General features: G+C 43.4%; 1 protein-coding gene across 1 annotated transcript; it reads left to right on the forward strand.

The window, feature by feature from the left end:
• Nucleotides 1-1,041: 1,041 nt before the first annotated feature.
• On the forward strand, nt 1,042-16,959 carry btg4 (B-cell translocation gene 4; the record flags this gene model as incomplete). Its single annotated transcript, XM_083636882.1, has 4 exons — nt 1,042-1,214; nt 6,026-6,163; nt 15,791-16,070; nt 16,747-16,959. 4 exons carry the CDS (start codon nt 1,042-1,044, stop codon nt 16,957-16,959), a joined length of 804 nt encoding a protein of 267 aa, XP_083493008.1.
• Nucleotides 16,960-17,844: the final 885 nt, after the last annotated feature.

Raw genomic sequence — 17,844 nt, forward strand, 5'->3', positions numbered from 1 at the left:
AAAGTAAAGCAGGTGTAACCAGTAACATTAATGAGGGCCCTGGCACTGGAACACCTAAATGGAATGCAACCATCATTAATGGTATTGGTTACATCTGCTTTAATTTCTGCTTTACCACCTCAAAATGGTTGCTGTGAAATGGGTCTATATAGGCTCATTTTACAGCAACCTTTTGAGGTGGTAAAGCATGTGTAATCATTAGCACTGGAACACAAACACAATGGAAGCATAATTAATCGTATAAGTTACAGCTGCTTTACTTCCTGCTATACTCCTATGCTACAGTATGAGAGCGACAGTGAAAGTGTTTTATTTATCAAATGCAAAGTTAGGGTCATTTTGAACAATTACATTCTTAGGACAAGGCAAGCAACACCTATGTAGGAGGCAATAGCACAATTAAAATAAAAATAGAAAACTAAAATGTTTAATGTTTAAAAAAGAGTCACAAGAGCAGCAATTACAACAACAAAAAGCAAGAAATATAGCAAAGGAAATCACAAATAAGTGCAGAAATAGCAATAAATAAATAAATGAAAACATTTTCAGGTGCTGGCCCACAAAAATAATGAATCCACCTTTATTTTAAAGCATTTGTAAAATTATATTGTTTCAAAGGCCTCATGTGTCTGAAACCTCTGCCCCCCCCCCCCCCCCCTCCACAGTGCATTAAGTCAATCAGTTTCAGCTGTGTCTTCTCCGGCTTCTCTCCCCTGAGCTTCACTCAAACCAACAGTCATCAAACTTCTCCAGTGAAGGAGCTTCTGGTCTGTCTGTGTGAAGGTTTGAGCTGCTCCTGCTCTCAAAGCTGATCTTCTTCTGGAGCTCTGTAGCAAATCTGTTTGCTTGAGTCGTCCAGCGTCCATTGTGTCTTCTGTCAGTTTTAGTTGATGGTTTTTGCTTTTGTAGAACAGTTTAATGTGATAGTCATAGGATTAACCTACAAAAGTGTGTTTTATCCAGGAGAGTTTTTAGAGAGCACTGAGGGTGTGGAGGCCTTCAGGCTAGTAGGGTTTGAGTCACAGCTGAGAGAGTGCAGCCATGAAGGAAGAGATCGCCGCTGCTGTGTTCTTCATGGCTCGACTGGCCAAGAAATATGGCCGCCTGCATGCTGACGGCAGGGAGCGCTTCGCCGCCGCTCTCACCTCCGTTCTGTTTGAGAACTACAAGAACCACTGGGACCCCAACGCCCCCAGCAAGGGCCAGGCCTACAGGTCAGTACTGCCCCACTGCTTGCCGGGACTGCTTCACATAAGGTTATTATCTGTGATGTGAGGTAGCAAGCTGAGAAAACAAGTTTCTTACCCGTTTCTGATGTCTTATCACAGATTTGAATATCTTATATTCAGATGGCAAGAGTACATGTTACATGATATTCTGTGTGGTGAAACAACCATTTAAAAGCAGTCTTTCGACATCCTGTGCCGACAGGAACCTTGGGAGTTTGAGTATTCCATGACATGTTTTGCTTCCTAGGTGCGCTGGAATTGTTTCACTGCGCTGCCGTATCAGTGTGACTGCAATGTTTGCTCGCCACGTGCGGTGCGCCATGATAGTAATATCAAACACTCTGTTGTAAATTTGGCACCTGGCTGTCGAAAGACTAAACGGTTGTTTCACCGTGGAATATCATGCAACACCGCCGGACAAACTACTCTGACATCCAAGAGGAATATAAGATCTTGCTTGTTGGTGTATTGTATTGTTTCATTTGTCAAATAAATTCAATCACTCAATCAATCAAAATCTGCGATAAGCTCTCAGAAAAGGGTAAGAAAGCATTTTCTCCCCTTGGTACCTCACATCACGGATAGCCACTGAGCCATTGGCGATGGGGCGAGGAAACGAATGGGGCTAGTGCTATTTATCCATCTAGATCGTTTTGTGTTTGTTGGCAGAGTTCTGGAGATATCTGCCGTAGAGATTTCTGCCTTCTCTCTAATACAATGGAACAGGGTGGCACTCGGCTTGTGGTGCTCAAAGAACCAAAAAAATACATTTGGAAAAACTCAACACCAATGAAATCATGACCGGGTTACTACTCAAGATAATCCACAGACCTTGTTGTGAGCAGTTTCATGTAGGAAATTTCTTTCGACCAAACTACATCCTCTGCTGTTGGCTTTCTGTGCTTTGAGCACCACAAGCGGAGTGCCCTCCAGTTCTATGTATTGGAGAGAAGGCAGACATCTCTACTGCTGATATCTCCGAAACCTGCCACCTCACACCAAAACCATCTAGACGGATAAATAGCAGGTCAGAGGAAAACATCTGTATTTTTAATTAGACGAAGTGTCAATGGTGAAGTCATTTTGCTGTATTTCTCTTCTTGGTGGATAACCAGCCAATCGTACAGGAGATGATGTCACCTGTTTCCAGCAGCTTCAATGGAGTTTTATATATGAGAAAATAATGTCAAACATATTTGGTAAACATCAGGTTTTGGTGTCGGTCCCTCAAAGTCAAAGAGTAAGGGCCTCTTTCAAGAGCTGCCTTTTTGGCCGAAGAGACGTTCAACAATCACACAGAGAGAAATCCATGCTAGAAGAGGAGAGCTGTTTCTTCACACCATTGAAATATATAAATGGAGGTAGCGTGCCTATCTCCAGCCTGTATGGTGTATTGAACCAGTAGCTCTTTTGGGTTGAAACCTCAGTCTGAGGTCCCCCCCTCCTCTAGCCCCTCTAAACTTTCTTATGTAGAGCTGGTGTTTCTAGATTTGTGCACAGTGCGTTGTGTAGTCAATCCTCTCTAGCTCTGTAAATATGGCACTTTAAGCTCTAATAATTTTTGTCTCGCCAAAAGTAACCACGTAGATTCCCACTATGAGGTCAGTTTATCATGACGCCTCCTAGCAAGCATTTTTCAGTTGAAAAGACATTTAAAAAACGTTTAGGGTCAACGTTGAAAAAACGTACAAGAAAGGTTCAAAAGTTAAAGTTTTTTCACCCACTATTTGCAGATGTTGATTGAACGTTCAGATTTAGACCATATTTCACCAGGATCTTGATGTAAAACGCCTCACATGGGATTTTAACCGTCAATCTGCTGCTTTAAGGCCACTGTGCTCTACCAACTGAGCTATGCTTTCACTGTAAATATATGGGCCGCCAGGCATATACAGTATATACGCTATTTCTATCTCGTACACAACTTGTACATGACTGTACGGTACCACAGTCTACACGATCATGGGACAGGTGTATTTTATATCATGTGTACCAGACTATTATATTATGTAAGAGACTAAAATTATGTTGACTGTGTGTGTGCGTCTATGTAGTCTGTAGGCTGTACGGCTTCAGAGGTTATAACTTAATTTAACAGCGGCAACTCAGGGGGGAAACAGAGCCTTGTAGCCTATACAGTCTGTTACAATAACATAGCGTGCGCAGAGCACCTCGCTCTGCACTTGGTGCAGACTTGCTTTGGTCTAGTCAGTCACAGCTAGCGACTAAGTACTTGCGCATACTTACTGCAGGAACTCAATTCATTATTTTATAGTATTGCGTTAAAGTATTAACCATAGTTGTGTCCTGGAAGCTTTTTGCTGGCAGCACATAGCCTATATAGTCCCATATTTATGATATTTCATGTGACATAAAATGCATTGAAATGTAGTTTTGTGTAGACCAGATTTCAACTCTGTTACACAATAAATTGGACAAATGCCAATTCACACATTATCAATATTGTCTCTATTTCAAACTACAACAAATGTTTTAACAATATCATTAACCAAATTGTGTTTTAATTTTGACACGTTTGATGTTGTAACCGCATTTTAGCCGGTTGAAAAGAGGGTGAAATTAGGTTGCTATGTTCACGTTGGCTGCGTTGAGCCACATCTTCGGCTCGTCTGCCGTGATGTAGCCCTCTGTGCTATGGCGAGGGCTTTGACATTGTAACATGTTTTCCACTTAAGGAACAACTCCTTTTCTCAACTGGGACTCTTGCTCTCTCTCCCCCTGCTAAAAATGTATGCAATCATGGTTTTGAAAGTGTTTACTGTATTGTTTAAAGAATAGTAACTTTGTGTCTAAAAAAACGGACGTGTAAATTGTTTGAATATAATGGTTTGCAGTGGTGAAGGATACAAATGTATTGCTATAGAAATTAGGAATAGTGCTTTAAAGGAATAGTTCACCCAAAAATGGAGATGGTATCATCATCTCCTCCCCCTCATGCTAGTACACAGGTGAAGTTAGTCTATAACAACACACACAGGGAGGTTGCTAGGCAGCCTTCTACAAAACAACACAAGTCAGAGTTCCAAAAAGACCTACTGTATGTTTACACCATCATTTAGTGACAATCTGGACTCCAGCTGACTGATTTGCAACAAATAATGGTGTGTTTTTATTCACAGTGTGATGTGGTGATTTGATGTTGTTAGTTCTTGTTTGTTTTTGCTGTTCCACTGACTTCAGTTGTTTGGGAGAAGGCTTCTAAAGTTGGGCTGGCAACCTCCCTGTGTGTTATATGGACTAACAGTGTTTCTCATAGACAGGTGGGTCGCAGGAGATTTGATTTGGATCAGCAAATACATTTCCAGAATTATCCCACAGTCTTTTATTTAAATTGTGTATTTTACGGAGAGGAAATAAAAACAATGGGACAGCCTGTTAACTCCGCCTATTCACCTTATGTAGCCCCACCCACTTGACCCAGTTGTTACAACTTCCTATTCAAAACGCAGTCCGTTTCAAACCTATTCACCTTATGTAGCCCCACCCACTTAGTCTCTTAAAACAGACTGTCTCATCTACATCCGGCGAATGCAGCTATATACAGTCTGTACGTTACACCCCCAGAACATGCACAAAGAAGTTGGGAAAAAAACCTTCAGACAGGAAGGAAGTTCGACGGAATCCGACCAATCACGACACGTGTGTCCACGGAAAATGCGGCATATTGGATTCTGATTGGACTAATGAGCGGAAGACCCGCCTTTCTGCGATTCTGATTGGACTAATGAGCGGAAAACCAGCCTTTCTACTTCCCATTCCGGTTGGTGCATGATTCTCCCCCACGAAGTACAGACGGTATGGCGGAAGCATTTGAAAATTGTGGAAGCCAACTCGTCTGTTCTAAGAGACTACCACCCACTTGACCCAGTTGTGTTACGATTTCCTGTTCAAAACGCTGTCCGTTTTACCTGCTCAAACCTAGTCTGACTCACTGGCTGCAATTTCACATTGAGTCGCAGATTATTCTAGAGGGCGATGACACAGTGAACACAATATAAGTTTGTACTGTGACAGGAAGTGTAAACACAATAGGAAGTAATTGGCTGACCCCTGCGTTGGAACATAAGGTGAATAAATGCATTTATTTGGTCTCATGTATAAAGTATTTGACATGTATATGTTTGCAATAACATGTGCATAAAACAAATGTATGATTTAGCGAACGTATATCACTTCGAAATATGGCTAGTTTACCAATTCAAGATAAGGTGATGCAGAACTGGCAGTAAAAATGGTCAGGACCGTTCATTTATTCACAAATTCACTCTTCTCACGATTTATAAGACCTATTGTGAATTGGGTCGTGATGGTTTGTCATTTTTTAAAAGTGGGTCCACTGGAAAAAGTTTGGGAACCACTGGACTAACAGATTTCACTGTATCATTTGGTATGGGGGGAGGGGGGGGGGGGGTTGGGGTAGATGACAGAATTTTAATTTTACTCTGCTACTCCTTTATTAAGTCTATAATTTTCTAAAAGTGTTGTAGGTGTATTTCCTTTATGTATCACAGTGAAAAGGGACATCTACTATACCGTCTTTGAGTTTCAGCTCAGCTCCCTGTCTCCTGCTGTGTGACTGTCAGCTGTGCTCAGAAGTTAGTGTTTCAACTCCATGGGTGTGAGGCAGAGTTTACTCAGACCTATTTTCAGATCAACTGTATAGGCTACCAATCAATGAGGAGAAACAAGGTGGTTAAAATAGCTTAGATAGTTTACCCAGCCCTGGAATTTACCACTAGAGCCCTGTTCAGCTCCTTGGTGTTTTGGTGTTGCAGGTGTCTGCGTATGAACCGTGTGCAGCTGAGGGACCCGGTGCTGCAGCAGGCGTGTGTGCGCAGCATGGTGCGCTATGAGGACCTGGGTCTTCCCAGGGAGCTGACAGTGTGGGTGGACCCCGGAGAGGTGTCCTGCAGGTCAGACACCCCACACCCCAGAATAAAGCAGCATTCACATTCTTACAAAAACAAGGCTCTTCCATGATGTGTGCCACTTTGCAGCCCAATGTGTAACTGCTCCAGCACACTAGGTGGCACTGTAGTAGCTTGCTAACAGGGAACTATGAGGCTAAATGGTATAGCAGTAGCTAAATCTCTACCTTCACCTGTTAAATTAACGTCTTTGTAACAATCCTGGTAGTTCAATCTGAAGACCAACATTTCACCATGCAAATGTGTTTTGGTCTCTGTAAGCCTTTGTAGAATTCTTATCCACCTGATTTTTGAATGCCCCGCTGTAAAATGATTACAACTAATAAGTTGAGCAGATCCTATGTCTTCCTGGAGAGAGAAGAACTGGAACTGGTATCTCAGTTCAAGTACCTTGGAGTTATTTTGGACTCCAACCTCACTTTCAAAAAACGTAAAAAAGGTGTCCAATACACTTAGATTTAACATACAGAATTTCAAACAAATTAGGCCCTTTATCACAACGGATGCGCCTAAAGCCTACCTCCACTGTATGATTCTCTCTCACATAGACTACTGCTCCACTGTTTGGTCCTTCGCTGGTGTCACTGTGCTCAAACCCCTTGAACAGCTCTATAAAAAAGCCATCAAGGTGTTTGACAAAAAACCACACTCACATCATCACTGTGAAATCTTAGAGAAATATCAGCTCCTTAGCTTTAACAATTTTAGAACATTTAAAAGCACATGTCTAATCTATAAATGTTTACACGGCGTGGCTCCTCTTCCTCTAGAGGAGTTCATTAGAAGGAATAATAGAAATTTGAGCACAAGGACAGCAGCTAGGGGGGACTGTGAAGTCCAAGCTAGAAAAACCACGTTCTCAAAAAACACCTGGTCGATCAATGGCAGCACTAGCTGGAACACTGCCTTTGGCTAGGGAAAGCCCCACTTTTGCGGCATTCAAAAGCCAGCTCAAAAACTGGCTTAAATCAAACCAATTTTGTGAACACTAGCTAAATAGCTGCCTTCCAAATCTTCTTCTCTTCCTGCACTAGGCACTTCACCACTTAAGTGTAGCACTTAACACATTGACTGCCAGCCGTTTTTTTTTGCTGTAGGTAGCTTCTGCCAAGCCGTTTTTTGAGGATTCTGGCTCATTTTACAAGAGCCGAGGATTCGTTTCAGCTTGGACTTTGTGAACATACAATATCTCAAAAGTACTAATAGAATGTGTACTTTCTCTGTCTAAAAGAGTTAGTTTGTAGAGTTAGTAGTTATGTAAGCATTAGCAGTTGAATACAGCATGGTTTTAGCGTCAGAAAAAATATTCAGAGATAAACGGCTTTTTGTGAAATTGGATAGAACAGTCACTTTAACCATTCATTTTTGGCTCTCTCTCTCTCTCCCTCCCCCTCTCGCTCTCTCTCTCTCTCTCCCTCCCTCTCGCTCTCCCTCCCTCTCGCTCTCCCTCCCTCTCTCTCTCTCTCTCTCTCTCTCTCCCTCCCTCTCGCTCTCCCTCCCTCTCTCTCTCTCTCCCTCCCTCTCGGGAGGGAGACGCACTAGGTTTAATCCTAGTGAGAGGGGGAGAGGGAGAGAGAGAGAGAGAGAGGGAGGGAGGGAGAGAGAGAGAGCGAGAGAGAGAGAGAGGGAGAGAGCGAGAAGGAGGGTTGCTTCAACTCCTCCCTCCGTGGGCGTTTTTCTTGGCTGCAGCGCCGTGTAACAAGCACTTTCCTACCTGTGCAAATTCACTTTCTCATACTCTCGACCTCTCAAATAAATTTCTGAATAGAAATTAAATTACTCTAAATTAGAGCGAAAAAGAAACAAAAAAGAATGGGTTGAAAATCCCATTCTAAAAGCCTTTTATGGCTGTTTCCAATTTGGTGCTATTTTGCAAGGCAAAATGCCCTGCTGCTTGTCACCAGCCTCACTGCCCCGCTGCCGCTGTGCCTGGCTGTGCCTGTCTGCGTGGCCGCTCCCCGAGGAAGCCCGGCTGGACTCGCCCGCCTCCCGGAGCCCTGGCCGAGAGCTCCGATGAAGCCCCTGCGACTCTGGTCATATTTACGCTGCGTGCCTCAAAGTGTGCTCCATCCGCAATCCACGATGCAAGTTTGCAATCCTGCACCGCCAGCAATCAACGCGAAAACGAAAGCGCCTCCGCCAATCCATTTTCATGAGAATGGAAATGGATCACACTGCTTTTTGCTTGCCTTCCTACTTCCTTGTCGCCACTTAGTGGGTCGGTGGAATGGGTTGTACACGTTGTACACGTCCAATACTTATATAAGATATGTAAAAGGGTTAGATGCACAACCCCCCGTAAAAAAAAAAAAATCAATGCCAAAAACGTGTTTACACGTTGTTGGCAGTCAACAGCTGGATTCTGAAAACGTGTTTACACGTTGTTGGCAGTGAATGTGTTAAGAGAGAGTAGAGTAGCCTTCCATATTGTATTTATGTATTTTTATCATGGAACCTGTCGAATGTAAGGTGTAGTATTCTTCTTTTAGCACTGACATGCTGCATGTACATCCTGTCTGAGTTTTGCTGTAATTTTGATGTCTGTAATGTTGTGGTATCTCTTGCGATGACACGTTACATGTATATCGGTTTGTGCGTTGAATGATTGTAATGAGTGATTGTTTTGATATTTATTGGGGACTACGGATGTAAATTAGCATTAGCTAACTCCAGCATATTTACATGTTTTCGTATATAGAGGCTTCTGTATTTCTGAACATGTCCATTAATGTGCATTGTCCCGTCACAATAAACCAGTAAAGTATTATTTGTGCAAGGTCCGGTCTAGAACGTGGCTGATTGTTGCAGCTGGTTAACGTTACTTAAGTTAAACTTAAGTTAAACTTAAGTTAACTTAACTAACTTAAGTTAAAGTTTAAGTTAAGTGAGTTAAGTTTGAGTTAACCTGACCATCAGCATAGGAGCGCCCCAGGGGTGCGTCTCCAGCCCCTTCTGGTACGATCTCTACACCCACGACTGCGTGGCGACTCAAACTTCGAACACCATCGTGAAGTTTGCAGACGACACAGCGGTCGTGGGGCTGATCTCGGGGGGCGACGAGACGGCCTACAGAGAGGAGGTGGGGGCCCTGGAACAATGGTGCCAGGACAACCACCTCTCTCTGAACGTCTCCAAGACCAAGGAGATCATTGTAGACTACAGGAGGGGGGGGGGCACACACCCCCCAATCACCATCAACGGCACAGTGGTGGAAAGGGTGGACAGCTTCAAGTACCTGGGAGTCAACATCCACCAGGACCTGACTTGGGCCGGGCGCCGGCCACACCGCCACTGTTGTCAAAAAGGCCCAACAGCGAATACACGGACTCAGGCGCCTGAAGAAATTTGGGCTAAGGCCAGAAATCCTTACGGACTTCTACAGAGGCACCATTGAAAGCCTGCTGACTGGCTGCTTCACCACCTGGTACGGGAACTGTACCACCATGGACCGCAGGGCGCTACGGAGAGTGAGACACGCGGCACAGCACGTAACAGGATGTGAGTTGCCAGAACTGCATGAACTGTATAAACAGCGGTGCCTCAGGAGGTCCCTGAAGATCATCAAAGACACAAACCATCCCCACAACAGCCTGTTCTCCCTGTTACCCTCAGGGAGAAGATACAGGGTTCCAAAAGCACGCACAAATCGCTTGAGGAACAGTTTCTTCCCACAGGCCACGAGACTCCTTAACATACACAAATAGCGTAGTAGCCGTACTGTACCGTACTGTAGCTGCTACCATTACGTATGTCTAATGTTTAATTGTATGTTTAACTCATTGAGTGCCAGCCACTTTTGGAGAACGGACGCTCCCAGTGCCAGTTTCAGAGCGTTTTCAGTTATTTCTCGAGGCCCACAGAATATTGTGTGATATTACTATGTAAACACCGAACACGCACAAAGAACGAGGAGACTCTCTTCTATCATCAGCAAAAAAAAGTTTATTGATATCATTTTCCGTTCTTTAGTTATCAGCCGGAGAAGATAGGTGGATTTGAGCAAAAACACACGTTTCAATTTAGAAGCTGAGTTAATTAGCCTTTTGTGAAATGAAGCATTTCAAGCACATGACTGACTCTGAAGCTAATATTTTCTGATGTGACACCTCAAAAATAATTTCCTTCAATAAAACAGTGAAAACAAAGGAATTTTGTTTGGCCAAATAATATTTTTTAGCTGCAACCAGCAGCGCTGGCCCCTGCGTGCGCAGACCCTACACCTTCTTGCTGGTCTTGATTTACTGCTGGTGGGCATCAGATATTGTAGCTTGTTTGCCTGTCTCTGTGCATCGAGCCTCCTGCTGTCTGGGTCTGTGTTTACTGTCAATGGTATGCTGCCCTGCGTGCCCCACCCCCCTCCTCCTCCTCCGTGGGAGTGTCTCTGGTTGCTCTGCTGCGTTTGCTGTGCGTTTGCTCTGCACTGAAAAGTGCGCTGCACCCCGCTTTTTCACATCGTGTCGCCGGCTCCCAGCTGAGAATAATGTAACTTTTCAGAAAGACGCTGGTGTCGGCAACTAAATCATATGGAGGGGCTATCGCAGCGGAGACGGAGGGGCTCAATTGTGGCAGCAGATTGACTGCTGTTCACAGGTACAGCTAACGTTATGCTTCATGCATATCGATGCGATTTCCGTTTCCCCAATGACTTCTTATCTCTTTTTTCCTCGCCTTTCTCTAATCTGGAGACCACTGTCGCCACCTAATGGGTCGGTAAAATAGGTTATACACATTCAACATGCCCCAAAATTTTACAGGAGATGGATCTGGCTTTGATCCACGTCCCACCGTCAAAAAACGCAATTGACGACTTTAATCGTCATTGGCACTGAACGTTACTATCCGAATTGACGACTTTAGTCGTCATTGGCACTCAATGAGTTAATAAGGAATATGCTATTTGCACCTGTATGTCAAATACGCCGAGTTTAATTGTATGTTTAATAAGGAATATGCTATTTGCACCTGTATGTCAATTATGCCGAATTTAAAATGTTTAAGCACGTCTAAAGTATGTGCAGTGAATATGCCACTGTCTCTGACTTGTCTTATCACTATACTGCCTAATTGCTTGTTGTGTCTCTTGTTGTTTTTGCACTCATATGCCCTGTTACATTTGTACTATGTTGTAAACGGAGTCCACAGCACAAGAATTTCACACGTGATACTTGTACCATGGAGTGACAATAAAAATCTTGAATCTTGAATACCCACCATATCTAAGGTTGCTGAAAAGTGGGTGTCGAAACTCATGATTAAACACCTCGACGAAGGTCACACCCCACTCCACCCACTACAATTTGGCTTCCGTGCTCATCACTCTACCGAGTCAGCTAACTGTCTCTTCATTGAGAAGGTTAAGCATATGCTCGACAAAAACACATATGTTGGTGCTGTGTTCTTGGATCTTAGAAAGGCATTTGACACTGTCAACCACCAAGTACTCCTGGGTAAATTATCTCATTTCAATTTCTCTGCTGATACTATTAAATGGTTTAAGTCCTACTTAACAAACAGAAAACAGTGTGTCATGGTTGATGGTGTCAAGTCCCCTTTTCTTGATAACCCAGTTGGTGTGCCACAAGGATCGATCCTTGGGCCATTATTATTTTCCCTGTACATCAATGACCTGCCGGACATATGCTCTGACTTCAATGTGCAGATGTACGCTGACGACGCGGTCATTTTTGTACAGGGAAAAACAACCGACCTGATTTCCTGTAAACTCACAAATGTATTGGAAAAGGTCCAACACTGGCTGCAAAACACGTGCCTGTTGCTAAATACAAAAAAAACTGTATGCATGATGTTCAGCAAACGACCAGTTGGTATCACAAGGTCCAATGTGTTTCTGGGGGGGGAGGAATCGGAATTGGTCTCCCATTTCAAGTACCTCGGAGTCATTTTGGACTCGAACCTTTCCTTCAAGAAACACATCAAAAAAATGAAAAGCACAATTAATTTTAACTTACGGTAGTTCATTTTAGACAAATCCGGCCTTTCTTAACAGTTGATGCAGCTAAAACATATCTTCACTGCATGATTTTCTCTCACATTGAATACTGCTTCACAAACTGGTCGTTTGCAGGTGCCACTGTCATAAAACCTATTGAACAGCTCTATTACAGAGCCACAAAGGCATTTGCTAGAAAACCTTTATCATACCACCACTGTAACATTCTGGAACAACATCAATTCCTGAGCTTTGAAAATCTCAAGGTCTTAAAGAGTGCCTGTTTCTTCTTCAAATGCCTCCATGGACTAGCTCCCCCTCCGTTACAGGAATTCATCCAAAAAAATAGACTCACTGGACTCGGCACTAGATCAGACACCAGAGGTGATTGCAAGGTCCATCGTAGAATGACCACGTTTGGTCAAAATGTCATCGATAAAAGGCAGCCAAATATGGAATAGTCTCCCCGTCTCCATAAGGGACAGCCCCACCCTTGCCGCTTTTAAAGGTAGTCTTAAAAAATGGCTGAAAACAAACCAGTCATGTGTCCACAGGTACACAGGTAGTATGTTTTTCTTCTCTTTTTTTGTGTGTATTATGTATTTTTATTTTTCTAAGAGTAATTGCTGCCATGTATTTTAGAGTGTTTTGTTGCTACTCATGTTTTACGTAGTTTTAGAGTGTACTGCTGCTACCTATGTTCTATGTATGTTTTTATTATGTTCTACGTTTTACGCTCTGTTTTTTGTGTTTTATGTTTTATGGGGACAACGGATGGAAATTAGCCTTGTGCTAAATCCGGCAATTCTTACACTTTTACTATGTTCCAGGTTTTACTCTGTTCTGTGGTTTCTGTGTTCATTAATTTTGCACTGTCTCGTCCAAATAAACAAATAAATTAAGTTTAAGTTAAGTTTAAGTTAAGTGTTAAGTTAAGTGTTAAGTTAAGTGTTAAGTTAAGTGTTAAGTTAAGTGTTAAGTGTTAAGTTAAGTGTTAAGTTAAGTGTTAAGTTATAAGTTAAGTTATAAGTTAAGTTTTAGTTAGTTAACTTAACTTACGCTTCATTTTGGAAAAATATTGTGTCAATATTGACTAAAACTTTGAACACTAAAAACAATAGCTCAAATAATTTATGATCACATTTTAAAGGGCCTTTTGAAGCCATTCATTCTATATTCAGAGTAGTGCACTAGAAAACACAATGTGGACTTAAAGTACAGCTGAAGCTTGATGTGGAAAGCTAATGACATCAAAATGCAGATTGGAAGCTTTGGCTTCTGGCACACACACTTCTCTACATGAAGTATGACACAGCCGGGATGGTTAGGCTACTTCTCAAAAGGAAAGTATTGGATCTTTGACTGATTGCTTCTTTAGTCTTTCTGAAGTTGAGAAAAATTCAGGTTCACCCAAAAATGAAAGGGGTCCGCTCGCTATGCTGACCACCCGCAGTGCCGACAGCCCACAATGCCGACAGCCCAACACATTCTCACTCCCAACTCGTCAAGCGTCCGACGTTAGGTTTAGGGTTAGGTGTGGGGCAGGTGGGAGAGGTTAGGTTTAGGTGTGGGGCGTGGGCGAGGTTAGGGTCTGGGGGAGGTTAGGTTTAGGCGTGGGGGTGGCAGAGGTTAGGGTCTGGCGCAGTGCCGGTCTTCCCTATACGCTCACTACGCAGCTTGCGTAAGGCCCCCAACACTGTAAAGGCCCCGGAAAATAATAATAATAATAATAATTGAGCAAAGGAACTTGTATTGATCAGAACTGACAACTAATCGATCCATTGCAACACCAGTGCACAGCAATCCTGCCATTTTGGCCTGGAGAAGACACCTCTGATTGGCTGCCACGTTTCTGTGCTGTTGTCCCATTGGCCAAAAGCGGCGCTGTCAAAAGAAAATGTGTCAACTCTTACCTTCAAGACTCTTTCGGCCACCCTAGCCTCCCTCCGCTTCCCCCAAAGTGTTTAGCGTGCATCAATGTAAACTTTAGCTACATGCCAAGTTTGCTGACTGACTGCATGAAAGATGAAGCGAATGTATCCCTCTGGCAATAAAAAAATAGGAAGAAACGTGTGAAAGTGAACTGCGACAAACAGCGGGCAGTAGGCGAAACGTGTGCACTCACTCACCACTGTTGCACTGTCAATGGTTTATCGTTGTGACTTCTGCAACGTAGCGTTAAGTTGATGCGCTAACACAGCTTGTAGGCTAATCCATATCTCTCTTGTCTGTCAGTGTTTTGCTAACCTAGCTAGCTGCAAAATGACACTAACATTTAGCAACTTGTGGAGACCAGGCAGAACTGGATCATTGCATGCCTGATGGATGGATGGATGGGTAGACAGACAGACAGACAACAGATAATAGACAGACAGACAGACAGACAGACAGACATTCTCAGAGAGGAAATTAGCTATATTCACATTTGGTGGTGGTGCACAAAAAAGACGCAATAACAGGAAAACACAAACAAGGCCCAAAAATGCATTGACAATAATAAACAAAACATTTAGTCTTATCAGACTCAGTCAAGGTTTAGTTAAAAGTCTGGACTACTGCATGATGGAAAGCAATGGATTTATATTGACTAAATAGCTATTGATTAAATATTAAATTAAAAATGTTGGGCATACTGGGCAATATGGATGCACATTGCTCATTAAATAATGACCAAGTATTACAGCCAAGCCATATAAATAATATTTTATATTTGAACATGTATAACAGGAAATCTGGGGGAGAACAGTTTGAACAGGGTCAGGTGCAACTGATAAATATAATAATAGTGTTGTTCTATAATTTACAGGTTCTACGCTTAGCCCTCGTTCACACAGGACGCCAAACGTAAGCAGAACTGAAGCTTGAAGCAGGCACAAGCTGAACGTACGCCTTACTCTTCACACAAGACGCCTTCTCCTTTCCTCTCAGCGCCTACTCTCGCGCCTTGAACCCGCCCACAACTCCCATTGACTTCATGCCTCATGGCTTCACGGCTTCAGCGTCACGCTTGGAAATTCGGCGTCAGTCCTGAGTGATCGCTTCAGCGTGGAACGCGCGCGGGTGGTGTGAACGGCTTCGCCTGTTAACAAGGATGTTGAAATGAAACTTGTGGGTACAGCGTAGGTACAGCTTCAGTTGAGCGTTGCTTCAGCGTCCTGTGTGAACGGGGGCTTAGGTTTGTGAGTAAAGGAGATGCTGGATCATCAGCCAGAGTCAGTGCAAGCACAGATTAACTTGATCGACAGCCACGTTCATCCAGTACTAACACAGACCCAGTACAGTCGGCTTCAGCAAGTACTAACAAAGACCCGGTACAGCTTCAGATTGTGGTGGGAGCACTGAGGTGTCAGGTGTGACTGTGTGGCAATGGAAAATGGCCAGGTAGGAGGGCTCCTTTGCAGAATCTTGCTTAGGGCCCCTGTGAGGTCGGGACTGGCGCTGGGTCTGGGGGAGGTTATGTTTAGGCGTGGGGGGTGGGAGAGGTTAGGTTTAGGCGTGCGGGGTGGGAGAGGTTAGATTTAGGTGTGGGGTCTGGACGCATAGACGCGGCACCAAATGACAATTCGGTCATTGTTCCTTTAACGGCACAAAATGTGGCTAAAGGATATTATTTTAAAGTAACTTCCCTGTGATAAGCAGCTGAATGAATGCGCCCCCTGCAGGTACGGTGAGCACAGCACTCCATTCTGCGTCTCCGTGGTGGACCGCAGTCGCCGTGCAGACGGGGAATTTTCCCGCCGCATCCAGAATGCCGTGGAGCGGGCCGGCCTGGACGTCCAATCAGGAGCCTCTTCAGACGAGGAGGAGGGCGGGGACACCAGCATGAGCAGCAGCAGCGGCAGCATCGTCAGCCTATCAGCTCTCTGCCCCGCTCAGGCCCCGCCCACCAACCCAGAGCCCAAAACCATCCCTACTGTCAGCAACCCCAACAGTGTCTACCAGGTTTGCTGGGGCATATTTTATTAAAGGCACAGTTCACCCCAAAATACATATTTTTCTTCTCACCTGTAGTGCTATTTATCCATCTACATCGTCTTGGTGTGAGGTGCCGAGTTTTGGAGATATCGGCCATAGAAATGTCTGCTTATTATGCTCAAAGTGCCAAAAAATAAAAACATTTGAAAAACTTAAAAGCAATGTCTCTTTCCAGAAATCATGACCCGGTTACTCAAGATCATCCACATCCACAGACCTTGTTGTGAGAAGTTTCATGTAGGAACTATTTTATTTCGACTGAACTTAGCAGCTAGCGAGTAATTTAGTTCAGCTACCAGCAGCCTAGCAGGTGTAGTTTGGTTGAAAGAAAATAGTTCCTACATGAAACTACTCACAACAAGGTCTGTGGATTAGCTTGAGTAACCAGGTCATGATTTCTGGAAAGAGACATTGCTGTTGAATTTTCAACAGTTTTTTTTTCTTTTGCGCTTTGAGCACCACAAGCAAAGTGCCGTCCAGAACCATCCAGAACCATCCAGAACCGTTGTATTGGAGAGAAGTCTGACAGATACGGCCAGAGGCTTTCCACTCCTGACAAGAAGAAAAGTAACTGAATACTATTTTTGGACATAAAAATGGTCAAACTCAAGAAGTTGATCAATATCTGCTCCTCTCTCCTCAGTTCAGTGAGTTTGCTCCTGGCGCTCCTCAGACCTGGGTGACGTACCCGAAGAGGAAAGCTTTTTCTGGGGATGGGTTTGTGCCTCCCACCCCCTCACCCGGAGGCCCGAGCTCCAAGTTCTCCGGACAGAAAGGCTTCAAGCCGTACCGGCCCTCCTTCACCTTCACCGGGCCGCGGGTCGACAAGTATCACTGGGTCAGCAAGACCCGCTAGACCCGACAGCCAATCAGGTTACTGCTCAGGACCGATCAACATGATGGCAGCCATAATGCCACATCTGATCACAGAACCTTGTTTTCATTGGAAAAAAGAAACCATTCTAAAAATGAGGACAGTTACGTATTTTAAAGGATAAAAAGTTTAAGGATATATTTGTGAAATGGTTTAAAGTAATAATGATTTAAATAATGCTGTTTAAGCATGTTTTTAAACTTTCAGAAACATATTTTAAATAAAACCTCTTTCTAAGTGTTGCGTTTTTAAACTAAAATGAAAGTGTGACTGTGAATAAGTGAATAAAGTAACGTTGAACTGTCATTGGAAAAAAGTATCCTGTTTGATAGCTGGGGACTTAATATTAGTTAATTTTTGACTATCTCTGTTGGCATTTTAGTCTTTATTTGTCTAATCAAAGTTACAAGACAAGTAAGGTTGAATAACTCACAGATCATTGAAAGAAAATGACAATGAGCAGGGAAAGACAACTTGAATGGTTCCAGCTGTAACGATGTCAATGAATGGAATGAATAAGACAAGGCTTATAAAATAAAGTAATGCAGAACAAAACGCACTTGGGAGGACATTATTAATAGGGTCAAGACTTTGGTTTAAGACAAACATACTATTTGTAAAAATGTAAAGTGACTAATGTAATGCTTTACAGATGAAAAAAGGACTGCTGAATGGCACTGATGTGAAGTGTCAGTGGTTGAGGACAAGGTCCAAATATATTCACCTTATTTGTCAACGTGGAAGTAAATGGCAGGCGGGACTTCTGTATTTGTGAAGAACATCCGATTTGAGAAAAGTCAGTTTGCGGCAACGTTATAATGTTGTACATGAGGACCTCCAAAAAACAATCAAAATGGAAATGGCAAC

Source organism: Poromitra crassiceps (genome assembly GCF_964638095.1).
Source record: "Poromitra crassiceps genome assembly, chromosome: 1".
Classification (NCBI taxonomy): Eukaryota; Metazoa; Chordata; class Actinopteri; order Beryciformes; family Melamphaidae; genus Poromitra; species Poromitra crassiceps.